Here is a 19,466-nt window from a genome sequence, read left to right on the forward strand (position 1 = left end):
CCCGTGGCTATTTAGACGGATAAATTTATCTAAAGAAGCATAAATGAGTACGTAGGGTGGTTCATGATGAATGAGGTGGTTTCCGAATAATTTTGATATGTATAAAGTTCCCATAAGCGAACGGCACCAGAGAGAGGGATTGACAAAAGTTGAATTGGAACCACCATCATCCGCGAACGTAATTTTGATTAGAATTTTTGTACATTGCTTCAAAAAATCTCTAATATAGAACTGTCATGAATGTTAATCTATTACACCAATAATTTACCAGAGAACTCCATTTCTTCCATCCTTATTTATTCTATAGATTACATTTAAGGTCTTACATAGGTTTTCCCCCCTATCTCTTATTCTCCAAACGTAAATAACCTTAGAATTCATTGCAAATTTCAGGTTTATCTGCTATATTTTTTTAAAGATTTGCTGTTAATCTTTTTGCTGCTGGTTTTTGTGTTTAAACAATGTTTTGTACATGCTGTTGCCTTTTAATTTGCTCACGTTTTTCGGTTTGCTCTTGTCGGCTGTAAAACAAGTCTGTATTTGTTTTTTTATCTAATTATCTTTTTAAACATTTGTCTTTTTTTTTTTGAGAGATGTAAGACATGTTTCTTTGAATGATCACTCAATATTCAAGGCAGAAAAATAAATGAAATCTGGTGATATAGTTGAGGAGAACGAGCTGGAGATTGTTCCATGGAAAGATCATATATTGGTGATATGTAAAGATAATTTTAAACAAGTGGAATGATCTTTTTAGCATAGAATAGAAGGTTTCTTCCTGCAAAGGCAAAAAGAAAGAGTTTACAGATGGAATGAAAATTACTTCTCAAAATAAATGGAGAATTTAAAAACATAAAGGGAATGATGGATAGTCCAAGCATTGGTATCTGCTACTTCTTCTGTAGGAAGTGCACAATCTTCCAGATTATATTTGATTTTACTAGTTTAATGGAATTAGGAAATATATAAATTTAAGGCTTTCTAAATCAACAGACACTCAAAAGTAGTATATCTGAAGGCTCTTGTATTTTCAATATCTGAATTTCATATTTTTAGACCTGCAGTACTTTTCCACTAAATACAAGACTTTTTCCTCGACCATTTTATGAAAAACTTCCATACATTTGAAGCAACAAGACACGACACGACAAGACAGACCAAACGACAAATAAAATAGTAGTAGGGGGTCTTGTTTTTTTCGTCTGTGGTCTGCATCTAAAAAGAGACTCAAAAGATGACCTTTTGGCTTCTCTTGAAAACAAACTCCCGTTAGGCATAAATTTTCATAATCAAAAGCACAAGACACACAAATCTTAAAGCCAAAAACCTAAAAGTCTATTGACCCAACTGAAAAACGGTGTTTGTCTTTTGGTGGCTTTTATTTTTTCTACCATATTTTATTGTTTTTTTTTTTTTGGGTACGCCGCGGGGCCAAGAGACGACTCGGAGACAGAGACACCTGAAAACCTTGAACAGCTCTATTAATCTAAGGTGGTTTTTTTTCGCGCTAACTTACTTAAACTCCGAGTGGTGGAATATGGTATATAAGAAAACTGATATTATTTGATTAATTTTATGGACTCTTGGGGTTTTTTTTTTGGGCTTGGTCAGGCAGCAGATCAGCGTTCGTCTTGTTTTGTGTTTGATTTCCTCATTAGAACCTGTTTCGGAAATCTATTAACTCTTTTTGTTGTTGTTGTTTTTGTTGTTGTTGTTGGCCTCAAAGTGGGTCAGCATTAACATATATTGATCTCTGGTCCACACACATTTGACATGCACTGTACGCAGGCATACACTCTGAGTGCTGGCCGTGCTGGCTGTGTCTCTTCTGCCATCAGCTGATCATCAAGTCAAGTGCAATCAACGAAAGCAAAGCTCCAGGGAATTGAGCTCAATTGAAGGCAATTGTGGCGACAAAGCTCTCGAGTGGAAGGAGCATGTCCCAGCGACAGAGACAGGGAGAGAATGAGAGATATATACGCTACGATTTGCCGCAGTGCAACCAAGTGCCAAGTACCCTCTATCAAGGGTATTCACATATTAGGTTCAACGACTTTGCAACAGCGGAAAAAGTGAGGAAAAAGTAGGTGGCTTTTCTTGGGGTGTTTTCATAGAAAAAAAAGAAGTTATTTAGTTTCCAGTTTTCAGTATTATTGCATTTGGTATTTTCTTTATTATTTATACCAATTTTTTGGTATTTGTATGGAAATTTATTATTGGATTTTTCTAGCATTTGTATGTTATTTTATTATTTTATTTTTCTAGTATTTTTCTGAACCCTTCTGGGTCTTCTATGGTATTTTTTCAATGATTTTCTAGTCTTTCTGGTGCTTCCATAATTAAAAAACTTTATACAGTTTTTGGTATTATTTTTAGTACAAGTCTAGTATTATTAAATTGATGTTTATAGCAATCTGGTAGTATTTTTATGGTGTCTTATATTTTCTGATATTTTTGCAATGTTTTTTAATTTGTATAGTATTTTTCTGTTACAGATTTTACAGATTAACGCAGAACCCCTGGCAATGGCATGATTCAAGACTTAATTCTATATTCTGACTCAATATTTGAATCACATGTGAAGAGAATTCCCCTCATTGAATGAATAAGTATTTGTTTTGTGAAGAAAAGCCCCCTCTATACAAAATTTAGACTCTCATTGAGACTGAATCAATATTAGAGTTTAATTTCCTCAGCGTGTGTTTCTATTAATATACACAAAGGCAAGATATCTTCTTACTGTTTCTATTATAACACAACCAGAGATATTATTGTTGTTGTCCGAACCTCTCTAGAGACACGTGTATGTTTGTTTAGGTTGATTATTTATTATATCTGTTGTCTGTCCAATTTGAGCAATACAATATACGCGCAATATATATAAAACTAGGGAGAGGTCAACTTGATTAGCGTGTCGTCTCTCGGATTTGACTGACAAACTACTACCAGACACAGACCTAATATACTGACTAACAGACAGATCTACTGACTGACTGACTGACTGACTGACTGACATATACTCGTAAAATACTCGTGCTTCTGGTTGACTAGTTTAGTAACTGACAGTTAAAATAGTTGTGGTATACGACTGATGTTTGGGGGACTTACATCACTATCATCATCACTCAATGGCCGCCTCAATAATCCAGGACTTGAGGCAGGCAGCAGTGTCGCTTCAAGGATACGCACCTGGAAAATACAAAAAAGAAAAGAAAAATGTTAGAAAAATTTGCTAGCTATTGATCATTAATGATTTATGTTGTAAATTTCGTAGGGAACACGGCCAAGGCATTTTTTTTTATGCCCAAGAATCCCAAAAAACAAAAAATTATACCAAATATATGAAAATCGATTTATAAATAATTAAAAATCAAGGGAAAAAACTCTTCAAACTGCAGCTGTTATTTTTATTCAAATACCCCACAATATTACGAAATTATATTTAATTGATGAATCTTTTGTAATGTACTCGCATTTATCATACACAAAATATTTTTAATTGAAGTATTGATTTGAGGCTTTGATAAATGATGTTCTTCGACATCTTAATCCTTATTAATTATCCATAGAACTTGTTTTGACATTTGTCAAATATTTTATACTATATTAAATTGCTATATATATATATTCAGTTCCGTTGGAACATTTAATAGAATAACCTCCCAACCGTGGTTTCCAAGCCAAGAAACCCTTTTAAAAACCAACAATCGATAGGTAATCTTTACTAAAAGCTGAGTTCCCATAGGACATTTAATTGAAGAAAGGGTTGAAACCTAATTTCCAGGCTAAAAACAAAAAAATCCAAAATCGCAGATCCCTATTCCAGTGATTTTTATTTTAAAATTTTGCTCACAATTCATTCCCCAATTATTTTCTCCTTATTCTTTTCTACTCGTACATCTCTTATCATTAGCAAATAAATCCTCTGCCAAAAATCCCTTAAGATTGAAACTTTCAAGTATATTTTGTTGGCAGATTTTCTTGGGGGTCTGGTCTCTCAGACATCCACAGACCTAAAGCCGGGCCAAATAAAAAAAAAACTTTAATGATGATGACGAGAAGATTTTTGTTTATTTCTGTGCCAAAAATAACAACAGGAGAAACCGAGAAAAGTGACAGAATCGAGGGAGAGAAAAGTGGGAGCAGACACAGAGATTCCCAGAGAGGGAGAAAGAGATAGAGAGAGAGTGGTAAAAGAGAAGACAGACAGCCGGCAGTCAGTCAGTCATTCCCTATGATGTGATGTATTACTGTATACGATTGTATGGTGGGGCGCAGGGGGGTTTCTGTTTCTGCTTTTCTGTTTTTCTGTTTTGTATTGTCTGTTATTATATAAATAACGACAGATACATATAGGAAGGAGTGGGGAGAGCAGACCTCTGCTAGAGATTGTGACAGATGGAATCAGAAGGGGAGGTGGAGGGGAGCAAGAGGTAGAGGAGCCGGCGATATGATTGTCATGGCCAGACATCGACTCGACTCCGAGACGGTGACAATCGTCAACATTTTGCTTCAGCACCCATGCCATACCCCGTCCTCTCTTACAATCCGTCTGTTGATCTCTCTCTCTCTCTCTCTCTCTCACTGTCTTTGGACCTCTCTTTCAGTCTTTGAATGCCCATCTGTTTCACACTTTGTAGGCGACCTTCTGGTATACCCTTTTTATGGGAATTTAAGCTGCAAACGAGGAGCTAGATGTCAGACCCTATGAGTAATGAGTTTTTTTTTTATGCACTTCTCAGAAAGCTTTCATACCCACAACCAATGCCCTTTTTATGAATTTTTCACCGAAAACTTTACACAGATCCTACTTGTTGCTGCCGGCATCCGATCACTATATCATATAGTATCTGCCACAAGAACTAACCTTCGAAAGCGCTTCATCGTCTAGGAAAACTTTCCTATTTCTGAAGATACTTTTACCCATGGAAAAGTAAGTTTTCTAAAAAGAAATTATTTACAAACCGAATCTCTAGATCGTTCCAAAAGCAGGTTCTTGTATCAAAAGAATATAATATCCAACTTTTTACCTAGATATAGTAGCTATAACCCTTAATGGTATCCAAATCGGCTGACTTTATCCTATAGCAGGCCTATACCTTGGAAAAAATCGATCTCCAAGGGAGTCAAAAGCCTTTCTTTGAGGTTTACTTTCCCTCTACTCCCCTCTCGTGTCCACCCTGTCTCTCTTTAACCCTCTATCTTTGCACCTCTCTACTATTTCCCCACTCTTTATCTGCCGCAACATTTTCTGTTGATTTTGTTGTTATTTCTTCTACTCTGTAATCTTTTTTTCATGCGCTTTAATTTGTTTTCGTTTCTCTTCTTTGTGTGTCTTTTTTTCTGTCTTTTTTGCTTGGCGATTCCATTTCTTGTTATTTGCCAAAAGTTTATTGATCTTTCGCTGACATTGGAGCAAAAAAAACAAACACACATACAAAAAAAAAGAGATAGAGACAAAATTGGGGGCAAGAGGGAGAAGAAGTGAGCGAAGGAGAGCAAAGTTTTCCATGGGAAAATACAACCTTTAGGACTCAATCCCCCCGCCAAGTTTTGTATTATTTATGAACCACAAACCACACAAAAAAAAAAACGAGGGGAAAAAAATCAAAATCGTGTCAAATATTCCAAGGGCAATAATGCTAAAAATACTTGCTTAAAATAAAGAACAATTTTCACGCAATCTCTGCCCTGTGAAACATAACATATGGCATAAGAATGGGGGGGCAGTGGGGGGGAAAACAAAGTCTAAAAACCTGAAAACCCGAAAGAAAAACAGCAGAAGCCCGCGCAATAATCGGCCTGCCTGCAATTAAAGTCAAATTGGAAAATTTACGACCGGGTAAACAAAAGCCAAAAGAAAAACCTGCTGTGGCAATCGGCGGTCAGCTGTTGTTGTCTGTTTTGAGAGATTCACGAAAGAAAGACCATTAACAAACAGCAGCTAGACATCGGTGAAACGAAACGACCATTAATATCCAGCAGACGGATGGATTGTGAGAGGTGTTGTATGTAGATCTTAGATCTTCAAAGAAACAGCAGCAAAGCTCATTCGAAGCATTTCCTCACAGACAAACTGTATCCTTCACGTTTCGATTGGTTTTATGATTAGTTTTAGCTTCAGTGGGAATGTAAGATCATTCTATTGGATTCTTGGAGTCGTTCTCTCCACCAGAAAATCAAATGGAGAGTGAGAAAAAAATCCGAAATCTGATGATCCAACACAGCAGAAATGGCTAAACATGATCTCATTTGTACCGAATCCCACCGAATCAATGCGGTTGCCAGTTCTTGCAGGGCTCTACTATGTACTACCTTTAAAAATAGGTATATAATATGGTTAATGTTGAAAGTTTTCTTCCTACATCCGCCTCCCAACTAAAGACACAAATAAAAGGACAAGAGCAACAGACGTCAGTTGACCCAAAAATCAAAAAAAACAAAAAATAAACAGAGTACAAAAATTATCAACTGATTTTCCTTGAAAAAGCAAACTAGAATCAACATGAAAAAAAAAGAATGAACAAAAATGGGAGCCAGAGGCAGCATCCTTTTTAGGTCGCGGGTCCCGGGGTCGGTCTACCAATAACAATATTAGTTTACAACACTGGAAAAACAAACAGACAGAAATGCAAATGAATCTCAAGCAGTGGAAAGAAGAAAATGAGCAGGGAGAACGAGGCAGGGAGACTAGGAGAAGAATGGGCGGAAAAAGGGAGACGAACACGCCCTAGCCAAGCGACAAACAAACAAAACGTTGGAGAAATCATACAAAAATAAACTCACTTACATATCGAACGAAAAAAAAAAACAAAACTTGAAAGAAAGATGAGCTCTGGGACACCGAAGCTTTAGATACTATCCATCTACTATAAGAAGTACATATACAAATAGTAAACTTAAGACTTTTGAAAGCTTGGTTGTTTGGAAAACATGTACAGGAAGAGCAGCAAAGTAACGAATATGTGCGTGTGAGCATGTCGCAATTGTGTGAATCTATAGCACAATCTTCATTAAGAAGAAGATATTAGCCATTTATATTTATAAAGAAACCCGAAAGATGGAAGAAAGAACGTTGTGTCCCTCATGGCTAACAAACCTTTCCCCAATGTCATAAATACGCAAACAAAAAAAAGCGTATGAAAAACAACAAAAATTGAAGTGCACGCAGATTTGTCTGCCAACTGAGACGCGGCGTCGACGTCGTACGACCACTGCAGCATTATTTAGCAAGAAAAAGAGAGCGACAGCCACGGCGACGGCCACCCGCCCCACAAGTGGAGGCAAAAGAGTGAAGTGAAAGACCGAAAAGAAAAAGAAACTTCCATTTCGCGGGGGAACCGCAAAAAGTCATTGACACGAAAAAAATAACAAAGAAGTTGAAGTTGAAAAAGCTTCAGAGAAAAAAACATACACAAAAACAAAGAAGACAAACGAAATGAGTCCCAAAAGAAGAAAAGAAGGAGAATGCAAATAGAAACAAAATTAGCCCCAAGATGCACAAGAGACTTCAACTTTAAACGTTTCTAGGAGAGAACCGAGTCGAAGATTGGGAGTTTGTTGGAAGAGAAGATACATCGAAGAAAATCTACAGATAGGCGCGCTACACGTGTAAGAATATCTATATTTTATTTGCTTTGTAAGTCCAATAAACCCTCGAAGGTCCTACGTTTTGGATGTTTATTCACAACTAATCGAATTCTACGAGGACAGTGCGTCAAGGGCTAATCAAAGCGGGAAATACAGCTGTACTTTTTACATAGTTGCCACCTAAAAATAAAAAATGTTCATTTGAAATTCCACCGGTTCTGCTTCTACTTTTCCTCCAGTCTATACCATAAACTTTTCCTTCACTCTAGCCACGACTTTTCCTCAACTTTTCCCCCTCACAAACACATGCCCAGCCGCGTGTTTCCACCACTCTACTAACCATATAATTTCTAGTCACAGAAATGGTAAACTTTTCTTAACTATGCGCATACATTTTCCACAGTTTCGTTGAACTCTTTTTTTTTTGTGTAGTTTTCTTTTTGTGCGAGACACGCCCACCTGCAATGGTCTGGCCATTGCAATTTTCGCGACAACTTTACCGTTGACAAAATTACCGTTGATTTTGGCACACAGAAAGAGAGAGAGAGAGCTATAAAATAGCTCTGCTGCTCCACATCTCGGGTTCGAGAGGGAGTCGCGAATGTGATTTTTTTTTTCCTTTTATATTTTACATAGCGTTAAATGCTTCCAAAATACGAGAGATCTTTATAGCAGTAGTTGATTTTCTACAAATATACCCTTGGTTGTAAAATTGGATAAAAAGTAGTGGACAAATAGTCGAAAAAAGTGGAAAGTACTTCCTTTAATATTGTATTATTAAAATACTAGCTAATCCTAGCTGTTTTAAGCGCATGACAAGTTGAATATTCATTTTGCACAGAATCAATCAGCACTTTCGGATGAGCGAAATATTCAATAATTGGCTCGTACCCGAATGCGAGACGAAGTGGATATAAATTCTCGATGCACTTGTTGGCATTGTCTGCCATATTCGTATGAAAGTACTTGTGCCTCTACAAAAACGTTCAAACGGAGACATTTAAGTCCTAAATTATTCGATTTACCAGATCAGCTTTAAAAATTAAGCTTCTAAATTGTGCTACAATGTTTCTAGAATTTCTTTCAATTACATTTCTCCTCTTCAACTCCTAAATACAACTCCTGAATACAAACTTCTGCATATTTACATAGGTATAGCCCCTGGCCGCCCTAAAGCTAGGCCAACTCTGTTTTTATCGGTTAATCTTTTGGTGTTTTCTTATGCAATTTGCACTCGTGCAAAACTGTAAGAGTGTACGAGTTTGTGCTCGTTTCGAGTGCGAGTGCGAGTGCGAGTACCGATGCCTGTGCGCATCTGGTCGCGTGCAGTGGAAGCCACCATTACAACCACAACAGTCTCAACAATGTATGCGTTGCTTGTTGTTGTGTGGTATTGGTGAAATTGGGTTTAGTGTTCAATTCCAACACCCACGTTCTACATTGAGTTTGTTGGCCCCTCACCAACTCGAGAGCCGGCAAACGGCACGGCATGGCATGGCATGGGCTATTCGTTGCGGCAAGACCCAAAACTGCACTCAATGGTTAATTATTTATTAAACATGTGATTTGTTTATGAAATGTAAAATTTATAGAAGAGAAAAATGCAGTCCACCGAACAAAAGTAAATATTTAAATATTCCATAGGCTTTGTTTGACTGGTACAGGAATAATAAGGCAGGCAGCGAACACCATACCTCGAACTCGCATTACCAAAGAACTGTATAATGATTGAGGTTTGCAAAAGCGTAGGCGTGGCAGTCAAAAAAGAAGAATAATTATAAGGAAAAGTTTGTAACAAGAGAAGAAAATGTTATCTAGAAGGGCTCCCCATCCATTCTTTGTTTTTTAAATACATAATTGATTGATAAACCAATTTACCATAAATAGGAAATATTCCCCCGTTCCATAAAAAAAAAAATTTCGTTCTTTGTTCAACCCACTTGAAAAAAAAAAACTCTGGAAGCATTTTCCATCGGCCCACGTCTCAGGAAATTAACATAAAAATGTTGCACAGATTAGGTTCATAGATAAAATTTAAAAAATGAGGAAAAAAGAGAAGAGAAACCCCCAAAGAAAACGACGGGCGAAGGGAGTAGAGAGGGAGAGAGGTGGTTACGGATAGATGGGCCCAGACATGCATTAATTATGGAAATTGCTGAGGAAATGTAAGGAATGAGCCATCGGGAGCACAGGTATAGGGAGAATAGGGAACGTAGGATGGGGGGGTACAAAGAATGGGAGGATACGTGGGCTTTGGAGACACTTGAAAAAGACAATTTACTCTAGTTGAGAGTATTCCGAGTAGAAGGAGAGGAACAGGTAAATTTCTTGGCAAATTTACATATTATAATTGTGTTCCTAAGAGGTTCATTTACTACAGATAATAGTCTGCATCGATGGCTAAATTGGAGATGGCCGAGTGGAACTGCAGCAGCCGTGAAATGGGGAGGAGGTACATTGGAGTGCATACATCAGGAGAAAATATTTACAGAACAGAACAGAATATTATTACAATATTCTAGAGCATCTATCTCTACATGTCAGCAGCTAATCGAGAAAAAATCGATCAAAAAATTATCTCCAGAACAGAATAACAGAAACTTTGATACCACATTTTGGGGAAAACACTATATATTTTTTTTGTAATATTTATTTTTACACATTAAATTTAGACTTTTATAAAATCGTACAGTATATTGCAATCTTACAATCCCTCAAAAAAACATCTATCTTATAAAACCCTCTTGAAGAAAAAGGTGCCATGCAGCAGCACCCCTCGGCCTGGGATTCGCGCGCTACAAGCTTTGGGAATCCTCAGGAATTCCGTTCTCTTTTTAAGAACCCAAGCTTTATGATGCCGCTTCCCGCGAAAACCACGCTTCGAATGTAACAATTCTTTTTGTATGTTTTATTTGATTATCATTGAAATTTTGGTTGAGCGCACAATTAGTTCAATGCTCATCGTCATCATCAGCATCAAAGCACTATCATCATCATGATCATCATCATCTTCGCTGCATGGCCGTCATAACAATTTGGTTTTAGTGCCGCAAATTGTTGCTGTAAAAATAAATATCTGCAACACGGCGAGTGCGTTGCACTTGCAGCTTCCATATCAATGGCATGACTGTCTATCGAGGGGTAACGAGGGGAGCCACACACGCACTGCGCAACACACACACACATCCCACTATCCCAAAGAGTTGGGTGAAAGCCACAGATACTCGGGGTACTACATTTTGTATCTTTGTATCTCTCTCTCTATACAAAGCTGGCAATTACAACGTTTTTGTAGCTCCAACTGCAATTTCAATTTGAACCAAAATTATATAGGGATTACAATATAATAAGAGAGAGAGAAGAGAGCGAATAGATGGGTTGCCAGAATTCCTATAAAAATAAAGCATCCGCAGAAACTGAAATTGACCCATCAAATCGAATCCCTAAATGACACATCCTGACAGCCGAATGACCTCATCAACCATTCATCAAGCTCCAGCCAGTAGAAACAACGTTCAACATTCATCAAGCCGCCAAGAAAAGGCAATGACAAAGAATTCTCTTACAAAGAGACAGCATTTGGCAAATGATTCCAGCCAAGAACAAGATTTATGTGAGAAAGGAAAGACTGGGGACTGGGGACTAACTCTTTCCCCTTTTGTTGGGTGAGATCCAGAAACAGAACCAGAACACGAGACAACAAGAAACAAACAGAAAAACGAGCGGAAACGTTGTGAGGCGCGGCAAGGGCCGCGGCTCTTTTCTGATCTACCTATACTGGCTGGCTGAATACCAATCGAAACATGAAAGATAGAAAGATTTTTACAACCTTGTAAGGTAATTTTTCCAATGCACACAAACAGAACAGTTTTTCAAAAACATTTTCTTGTTGGATACTTCTTATAATAATAGTTATAATAGATATAAGCAAAAAGGGGGTTTCTTTAAGTAATAGTTCCAAGTACTATTAATGTCATATAAAATCGAAAATAGTTCCCAGATTCTTCCAAAGATAATAATACCCTCTTCCGCAGAGTAGAAACACACAAATAAAATTAATAACTCCATATATTTGGATCTATGTATGTACAATGCTCCTATTCGAATGGCTAAGAACCGGTTGGACCTCCTTCTTCTGCTCCTCCTTCCCCATTTGCAATCAATGCAGCAGGTGGCCAGCCTCCCTCCACTCTTCAACTCCAACAGAAGAGAACACGCGATCAGTCCCAGAAAAACGAACCAAAACTGTCTGAAGAGTGGGACAATGGTTAATGACACTGCAGTCGTCGTAGCCCCACACTCCTTTTTGGGGGGCGGGTTGGAAGGGGGTAGCCCCTTTATTTGTTGAGTGGAATGAGTGGATCCGGTTATGCAAATGTGGAATGGAATATCATGAATATCATTCCATGATTCCCGTGGTGGAATCTTCAACCACAAAAGAAAAAATCAATCCTTCAAGGGAAGGTCTCGTCTCGTCTCTTCTTCCTGTCTTTCTCTTTCTCATACAGACAATTAAATTTGATTAAGCCAAAAGGAAGAGAATTCTTTAAGTGTTTTTTTCCCTGTTACTTCAAGTGGTGGGTCCCCTTCAAGAAGAGAGAGAGAGAGAGGGAGATGGACAGGCAAAGAGAGCACAGACTTCTTATCTGTCATTAAAGGGTCGGGTTCCCGTTCCGTCACATCGAGTCGAATCGGTTGTCCTCTCCGTTAAATCCCGATCCCAGGCAGCCTTCTTATAAGTGGAATCGAAGAAGGACAGAGAGAGAAAGAATGACTTATTGCGGAGCGAAGTAAGAAGGAGATCCCGACAGATCCACTTATGAGAAGCGGTTAAGTATGCGAGAGGGAGAGAACAAAGACATCCCACTAAGTGGAAGCGGCTAAGTATGAGAGAAGGAGCAGGCATAAATTATGCTGGCGACGATGCAGCGACGTTACTGCTTTCAATGCCATAAGCCACAGGCCACACAAGAGAACAACAAAAATCAGCAGCAGCAGAAGCAGAGCAAAGCTTTCAATTAGGGAGCAGCAGAAGTAGAGCAGAGAACACGGGCAGAAGCTTCCAAAGTTGAGAGAGGCAGAAAGAGAGAGAGAACAAATATCAAAGCAGCACAGAACGCAGCATCAGCCGCGATGTCACAGGTAGTTAAATCATCAATCGAAGCAGAGCAAAGGCATCAAAGCAGAACAGATCAGAGGAAAACCAAATGTGTATCAAAAGCAAAGCAATGGCAGTGAAGCCGCTCTCAGCAGAAGTGTCAAAGCAGAGCAGCGTCAGCGAAGCCGCTCTCAGCAGAAGTGTCTAAGCAGAGTAGCAGCAGCAAAGCCATCTCTGCAGAAGTGTCTAAGCAGAGCAGCAGCAGCGAAACCTTTCCGAGCAGATGTTTCAAACTAGTCCAAAAGCAGCAGACCAAGTTAATAGAAAACATATTTTAGATCAAAGTCGAAGCTTCAGTTTCTTTTAAGCAGCGGCAGCGCAGCAGAGAAAAGGTCGCAGCAGCAGCATCGCAGCAGTGAAATACGAAAAAATAGAGGGAGCGAGAGAGGGGTACCCCCAAAAGGAGTTATGTAGGTAGACCCAAAAAAAACCTTGAAAACAAATAAAAAACAGAACCAAAAAAAAATATAAGAAGAAGAAAACTGATATAAAGATTAAGAGCGCAGGCAGGTCTGTCTGCAGGGATAAGGAAATGGAAATGGAGAGAATGGAGGCCTCTCCACTGTCTCGCTCTTATGCTTTCTGCCTTCCTTTTCTCTCTCTCTTACTCTTACACTAAGTGGCCCAAAAATCATAAACATTTTCAAGGTTACCAATTTCGAGGTCTGGTCTTGTCTGGCGGTGGCTGTGTAGGAAGCAACATCATCAGCTTGAGCCTTGGCGGCATCTTTCCCCGTGCATAGCCCTTAAAAACAATTCCTTAAGCCAGATTATGGCACAAATTTTAATGATCTATAAGTCATAGATGATATATGTATATACTCCGGCATATAGACATAGACACACCCCATATATAGGGAGGGTGTGAGAGTGTATTCCATGGGAAACACAAACAACATTAAATGTCGCCACTTTTAAGCTTTAAAACTGGTTTCATAGTCAGACAAACGGAAAAACAAACCAGAAAAAAATATTTAAACCATATATCTTTTTTATACTCTTTGATGTGCAGTTAGAAGAGGATTTTGAAATTATTGAATTTTATATTCTGTTTCTTGTTTCTCAGGAGATTCTCCAAAGTTCGAATATGGAAACTTTTGTTTAAAATTGAATATCTTTCAATATCTATGCTATAGAATGCGTACATAGATCCATCTTACGAAGAGGAAAAAATTATCAATGATCCTTAGATCTATGATATCCAGGACAATGATCTCTAAAGCTATAAGCTCCCATTCATGATCTTAAAGTAATGATCTCTTTAGTTATTATTTTCGTAATTTTAAAGTGAACTATTTTCTTATACCTCTCCCAAAATCGTTGTCTTCTATGATATTCTTAAAACTTCCATCGAAATTCATGCAAGTTTTGTGAAAATTCGTTAAAACTCCTTAGAGATCCTGTAAATTACTCAAAATCTGAAGGTTCACACTCAAAAAAACTATCTACTCTTAGATAGTTAAGATAAAATCATAAGAAATAGTTATTTAGTGCTTCCTCCAGTCGAATATATGAACTTCTCTTTCACACAGGGACTTAGCCCCGTATTCGTAGTAGTAATTCGTATTATATATATTTTTCTGTCTTTTTCCTTATTGTTAAGGAGAGTTGGACTGGCAGCACCTACATACGTGAACGTGAGCAGGCAGTACGGGTTGGAGCGGCGGTCGTGCCGTGCCGATGCCATGCCGCCAACCGGTTATTCGAGAGAGACCCAAAGGTAAGACGGCTTGAATAACATTTTCAACGTCGCGACGTCTGTTGCTGTTGTTTGTGGGTTTCTTTATACTTATATTTCTCTCTCTCTGTCTGTCTGTCTTTTCCTTTGCTTAACGCACAACAGGTACATTTTGTAGTAGAGTGTAGGTAGATAGTGTACACATATATCTGTGAGTCAGTGTGTGTGTGTGGGGGGGTTCTCGTTCTCGTTCTCTTTCTGTTTATATGGAGATTTCCTCTGCTGTCATTCTTTACGCTGGTTGTGCGCCTGCCTTGGTCTTTTGTTGGGGCTCTTCTTATGTACTGTACAGATATGTATACGTACCCATATAGTATGGCTATAGTATAAATGGAGTGGCCTTTGTATGGTTTGGCATAACCAAAAGAACTTACACTCGAACTGGAACTGGACCCCAAAAAGAGTGAACCACAACCAAAAGCCTTTTCATCATTCGCTTTGTCATGTGTTTGTTCGTATTCCCCCAGACATTCGTCTGTCTCTATATACCCACGATGTACATTATATATGTGGTATGTATATTATATTTATGGCCATTATGATTTTGTATAAGGCTTGTTTGTTATGCTGATTGCACCTTTTATGAGGCGTACTCCAAGGCAAAAGCCAGTCAGCGTCCAAACTTCTAAGAAAGGAAAGGAAAAGCGGTACTTGGAAATTCTATCTGCAAAAAATTAATGTGTTTTTATGGACAGTAATTGCTTCGAGATGGTAGATCTTCCGAATAAAGAGGAACTAAATGCTGTCATGGTTTGGAGACACTAAAAACACAGAACAATAATTTTTAAATATTTTTACAGCAACGAAATTCGCCCTTGTGCCTCGACAAAAACGTTAAAGACAGGATCAACAAAAATTAAAGGGATTTCCAAGCATTTCAGACCCTGAAAACTCATCTGTAGACCAAGGGATTCCATTCAAGCCAATTAACATTGAAAAAAACATTTAATAGCTGTCAAATATTGCAAAAAAATGGCACTCATTAGTAGTTTTTTAATAATTATATATTATTAAAAAAGATTCCACTAATAATGAACATATTTCAGCATTAAGAAACCAAGATAAAATGTTGATTAATTACATATTTATGGCCAAAAGACGATCCGTTCGATTATTTACATTTCTAATTTTTGGAACCGAAAACATTGGGTGCTAGGTACGAACAGATACCAGATAGAGAACCCCGAGATCGAGCATTGAAGTAGCCGAAAGTTGCTCCCAGAAAGATCCGCTCTAAGAAAAATAAAAATAAACAAAAACTAGACAACAAATTGGGAACCAAAAAAATTCCCCAAAAAAAGCTCCAAAGATTATTTGAGACAATCTCCGAAAAAAGAGCGACAGAAGGGGGGTACAAGGGGAAGGGTTATGCGTATAAGGGGGTGTATGTATCACTGTGTTTTTGTTTTGCTTTCATTTGAGTTTTGTTCAGAGAGCTATGATTAATTGGGGCGATTGCAACAGCTACTTTTCAATAGATTAACTTGATTCGATCACAAATCAATAGAAATTCGAATCAAATGAAAGGCCATCAGAGAGACAGAGTAGGGAAAAAGTAAATTAGCTTAAAGGAAATATATATGTATATTCTATATAGCTATACACAAGCGACACCAAGTCGAAGCTTGTTCCGTGCCGATCCCAGCCAGAAACAAAAACCAACAGAAGGGCGCTGCCGCATAACGCGAGACTCGTGTAACCAGACCGATCCTTAGAAGACTATGACCAAAAGGGAATCCAAGAATGTCAGAGGGACAGAGTAAAAAAATCTTAACCTGTGGAATATAATGTATTATTTTGAAAAAAGAATGGACTCTAATGGATTCGAATAGTATCCTATTTATAGTACAGCCCTGTATGAACAGTCGGTGGTATTCGGTATTCGCTTAAATAGATTCTATGGAAAGTGAATAGTTACAATTGGAATTATACTCGATTCTACGAGTATTTCACCTGTTAAAATCTTCTCGATTTCTGGCTAAATACAAGCTAATGGACCGCTTAATGTCGGTCTATAACAACGCTAGATTTGGGTTTAAAGCAAAGCTGATTGAACACAATATTTTTTGCTAAAAACATTAGCTGATTCAAGCGCTTAAGACAGCCGCCTGGAAAAACGTTTATATTTTTCCGATAAATCAAATATCAATACGATTCAATTATTCAAATGCTCATTAACCCAAATTGTTGGAGGCGTCCAGGGGCCGTGCCGTGCGGTTCCATGCCGTGCCATGTGCGCATCTAAAATGGTTTTACATTTGCCGTGCCTTTTGTCTATAGAGAGGGAATGTTGTATAGGGTATGCAGAGGGGGGTCCAGAGGTACAGAATGCAGGGGACATTAGAGGGTCCATGGGTATTATGAGGTCCTATGGAGGGGCCCATCATTATATATGGATTGCTTATCGTGGCATTCGTGGTATTTGTGAGGTTTTTCGCCGTATTGCCGCTAATTTCCATATGATACAATCAATCCTATTCCACTTTTCGCTTTGTTTTGTTTCGAGATACTTTTGCGATTTCTCGTTGACGTCAATGGGGTCGGTTTTACTGCTGTGAATGGATTTTTTTTCGGCTGTTTCATATATAATCGAGAGGGGTATAAACAGAGCATATGAAAGGGGGAATAAAGAGGAGTAAACAGGCCTCTGAGGGGAGAATAAAGATGGAGGTTGAAGGGGGTATAAACGGGAATGTTGATGGAGGGAATAAAAGATAGATTCATTTTTAATTGTTTTAAAGATCGATGCTTTTGTGGATTGTTTAAAATAAAGAATATTGTTGAAACAACATTCAATCAATGGAAATTCTTCTTTGTTTTGGGCTTTTTTTATATTGAAATAAAATCTATGGATTTTACGAAGGGGATACCTGTAGATTAATGCTTTTGAGTTTGTATTTTTTTAGGAATCGGATCTACAGATGAACAAGTATCTGCTAAATTCAATCTCTTGTATAAGGTATCGCCCAATGGGGACCTTCTTCGTCCATAGTACCAATCAGCACTTTCGGATGAGGGAAATATTCAACGCTTGGCTCTTACTCGTATGCGAGACGAAGAAACGATGCGGATATACCACTCTAAAAAGAATCTAAAGAATATTTTGGGTGTCCGCCTGCTTTATAGAGGGTTATAGAGGGCTTTCACAATCTATCACTATGGTCCGAGTATTATATTATATATATTTTGTGCGTAATCCAGAGAAATGTGCACATGTTGTCCCCGTTAGTATAACGTAGTTGGGGGAGGTTTGATAAGGAAAAAAGTGATTCCATTTAGAGCACTTTATTCATTCGTATTTCGCTGATAAGATAATGATAAGCCTCCCCCCCAAAAATCGATTCAACCGACCATTTCAACCCACTCATCAACATCCACGCAACCTTTTCAAGAACCCACCGAAAATTCCAAAACAAAAATGAAGGCAAATGAAAGAAAGACAGAGAAAGGGGGAGAGGGGTAGAGGTACAGGTAGAACCAGACGTTTAGTCATAATTCCCTCACCCTAATATTTTATATTTTTATCAGGTTATAGCTTTTGTTTTTGTTTTCGTTTCCTTTATCAGAATGGCACACATAATGTTCTTTCTGTTCTGTTCTTTCGGGGAGAGGGTTTATGGTACCTCTGGAACCCTGGTACTCTGCGTTCTCGTACCACTCAAGCATCACCACGTTTCGTTCCGAGAGATAACTCGGAAACTCTGCAACAATTAGACAATAACAATAGTAACAGAGTCAAGAGAGATAACACAAAAAAGGCCTACACTTTGATAGTATTATGGTACGCCCAGCACATGGAAATTCACTGGAAGAGTGGGAAACTAAGGAGATACAATGGGGGTCTCGATGATTAATCACAGATTTCCAGGCCAAATGGGAGCCGCAAAAACGATTCGAAATGAAACCAAAATGTACGTAAGAAAGGTCAAGTCCTAGTTATACATTTAAGGAAAAAGTTATTGAAAGGTATCAAAAAGATCTCAATTCTGCAGAGAATATATCTCCATAGATATTCCCTTGATTCGAAAATAGCTTAAGTTCTATAGAAATCCCTAAAGTATAGCTTCTTTGGAAAACAGCTTCTTTGGGATTCTGCCATAATTCTGATTATATTCCCAAAAAATCCGTGTAGAGATGTTCTTAAAGTAGTAATCTTTGACAAATATCTTGTGTAAGCTTCTAAAAATATCCTAAAGGCACTATCCTCACTGTACACTCGAATATAGCCATCCCAGTGTCTGAGTAAATGCACACTTTCTATATGCTATATACGACATACGATCTACCAGAGTATATTTGATTAATAAATGCGTTTTCCACTGCGGCGATTAGATAGCAGTTTTTTTTCTTACTGATAAGGCGATAAGGTAGGCCCATGAACATAAATACACGTTAGTAACGCGGTAGCTGACGGAACAGCTAATGGCAAAACGGGGGGCAAGGTTTCTGCTTGCCGTAGAAATGCCTACATAAATATTTAAATGCTGCGCAATGGAATGGATATCCCTCCCTCCCTCCTGCCCCCCCGTGTCCCGCTACCCCATAAAGGGGTATCGGTTCTGGCTTATCGCCGAAGAAAAGGGCTCTCTCCAGACAATGCAAGACTATACTTTACACTCCAGACTTGTCAACAATTTTGTATATATTACTTTTCACACACGAAAACCCATAATTCTTTGTCTAACAAATTCCTCTGTTTATGGGAGGAATACTCGTACTTTTCGTATTTTTTGAGGGATTGATAAGATCTTCTGTTCTGCTGTGTTGCAGGAAAGTTTGTCAAGGTTGTTAGGTGACCTTCAATTGGGGGGCGTAACTTTGCTGATTAGGAAAATTAGTAATAGGAAAATATGTAGTCTATTGTGCGATTTCTGTGTACTACAGATTGATGAATCGCTACTCATATTCCGCACCTTCACTTTTCTATCTAAAAAAAAATACATGTTTTCTAAAAAAAACTATTGGAAATAAAAGACTACA

The 19,466-nt window shown here is 38.2% G+C and overlaps 1 protein-coding gene across 4 annotated transcripts in view; it reads right to left on the bottom strand.

The window, feature by feature from the left end:
• LOC108161750 (protein split ends) overlaps positions 1-19,466 on the bottom strand; it is an 85,445-nt gene that overhangs the window by 42,158 nt on the left and 23,821 nt on the right. For 2 of the 4 annotated variants that reach the window (XM_033393005.1, XM_033393004.1), the window contains one exon: positions 3,109-3,189. The exons of the other annotated variants lie outside the window; for them this stretch is intronic. In XM_033393005.1, coding sequence (XP_033248896.1) covers positions 3,109-3,122 — 14 coding nt within the window. In that variant the 5' untranslated portion in view covers positions 3,123-3,189. The remainder of the gene's footprint in view (positions 1-3,108; positions 3,190-19,466) is intronic. 4 annotated transcript variants of the gene reach the window in all.

The sequence above is a fragment of the Drosophila miranda genome, chromosome 4 (assembly GCF_003369915.1).
Source record: "Drosophila miranda strain MSH22 chromosome 4, D.miranda_PacBio2.1, whole genome shotgun sequence".
In the NCBI taxonomy this organism is placed as follows: Eukaryota; Metazoa; Arthropoda; class Insecta; order Diptera; family Drosophilidae; genus Drosophila; species Drosophila miranda.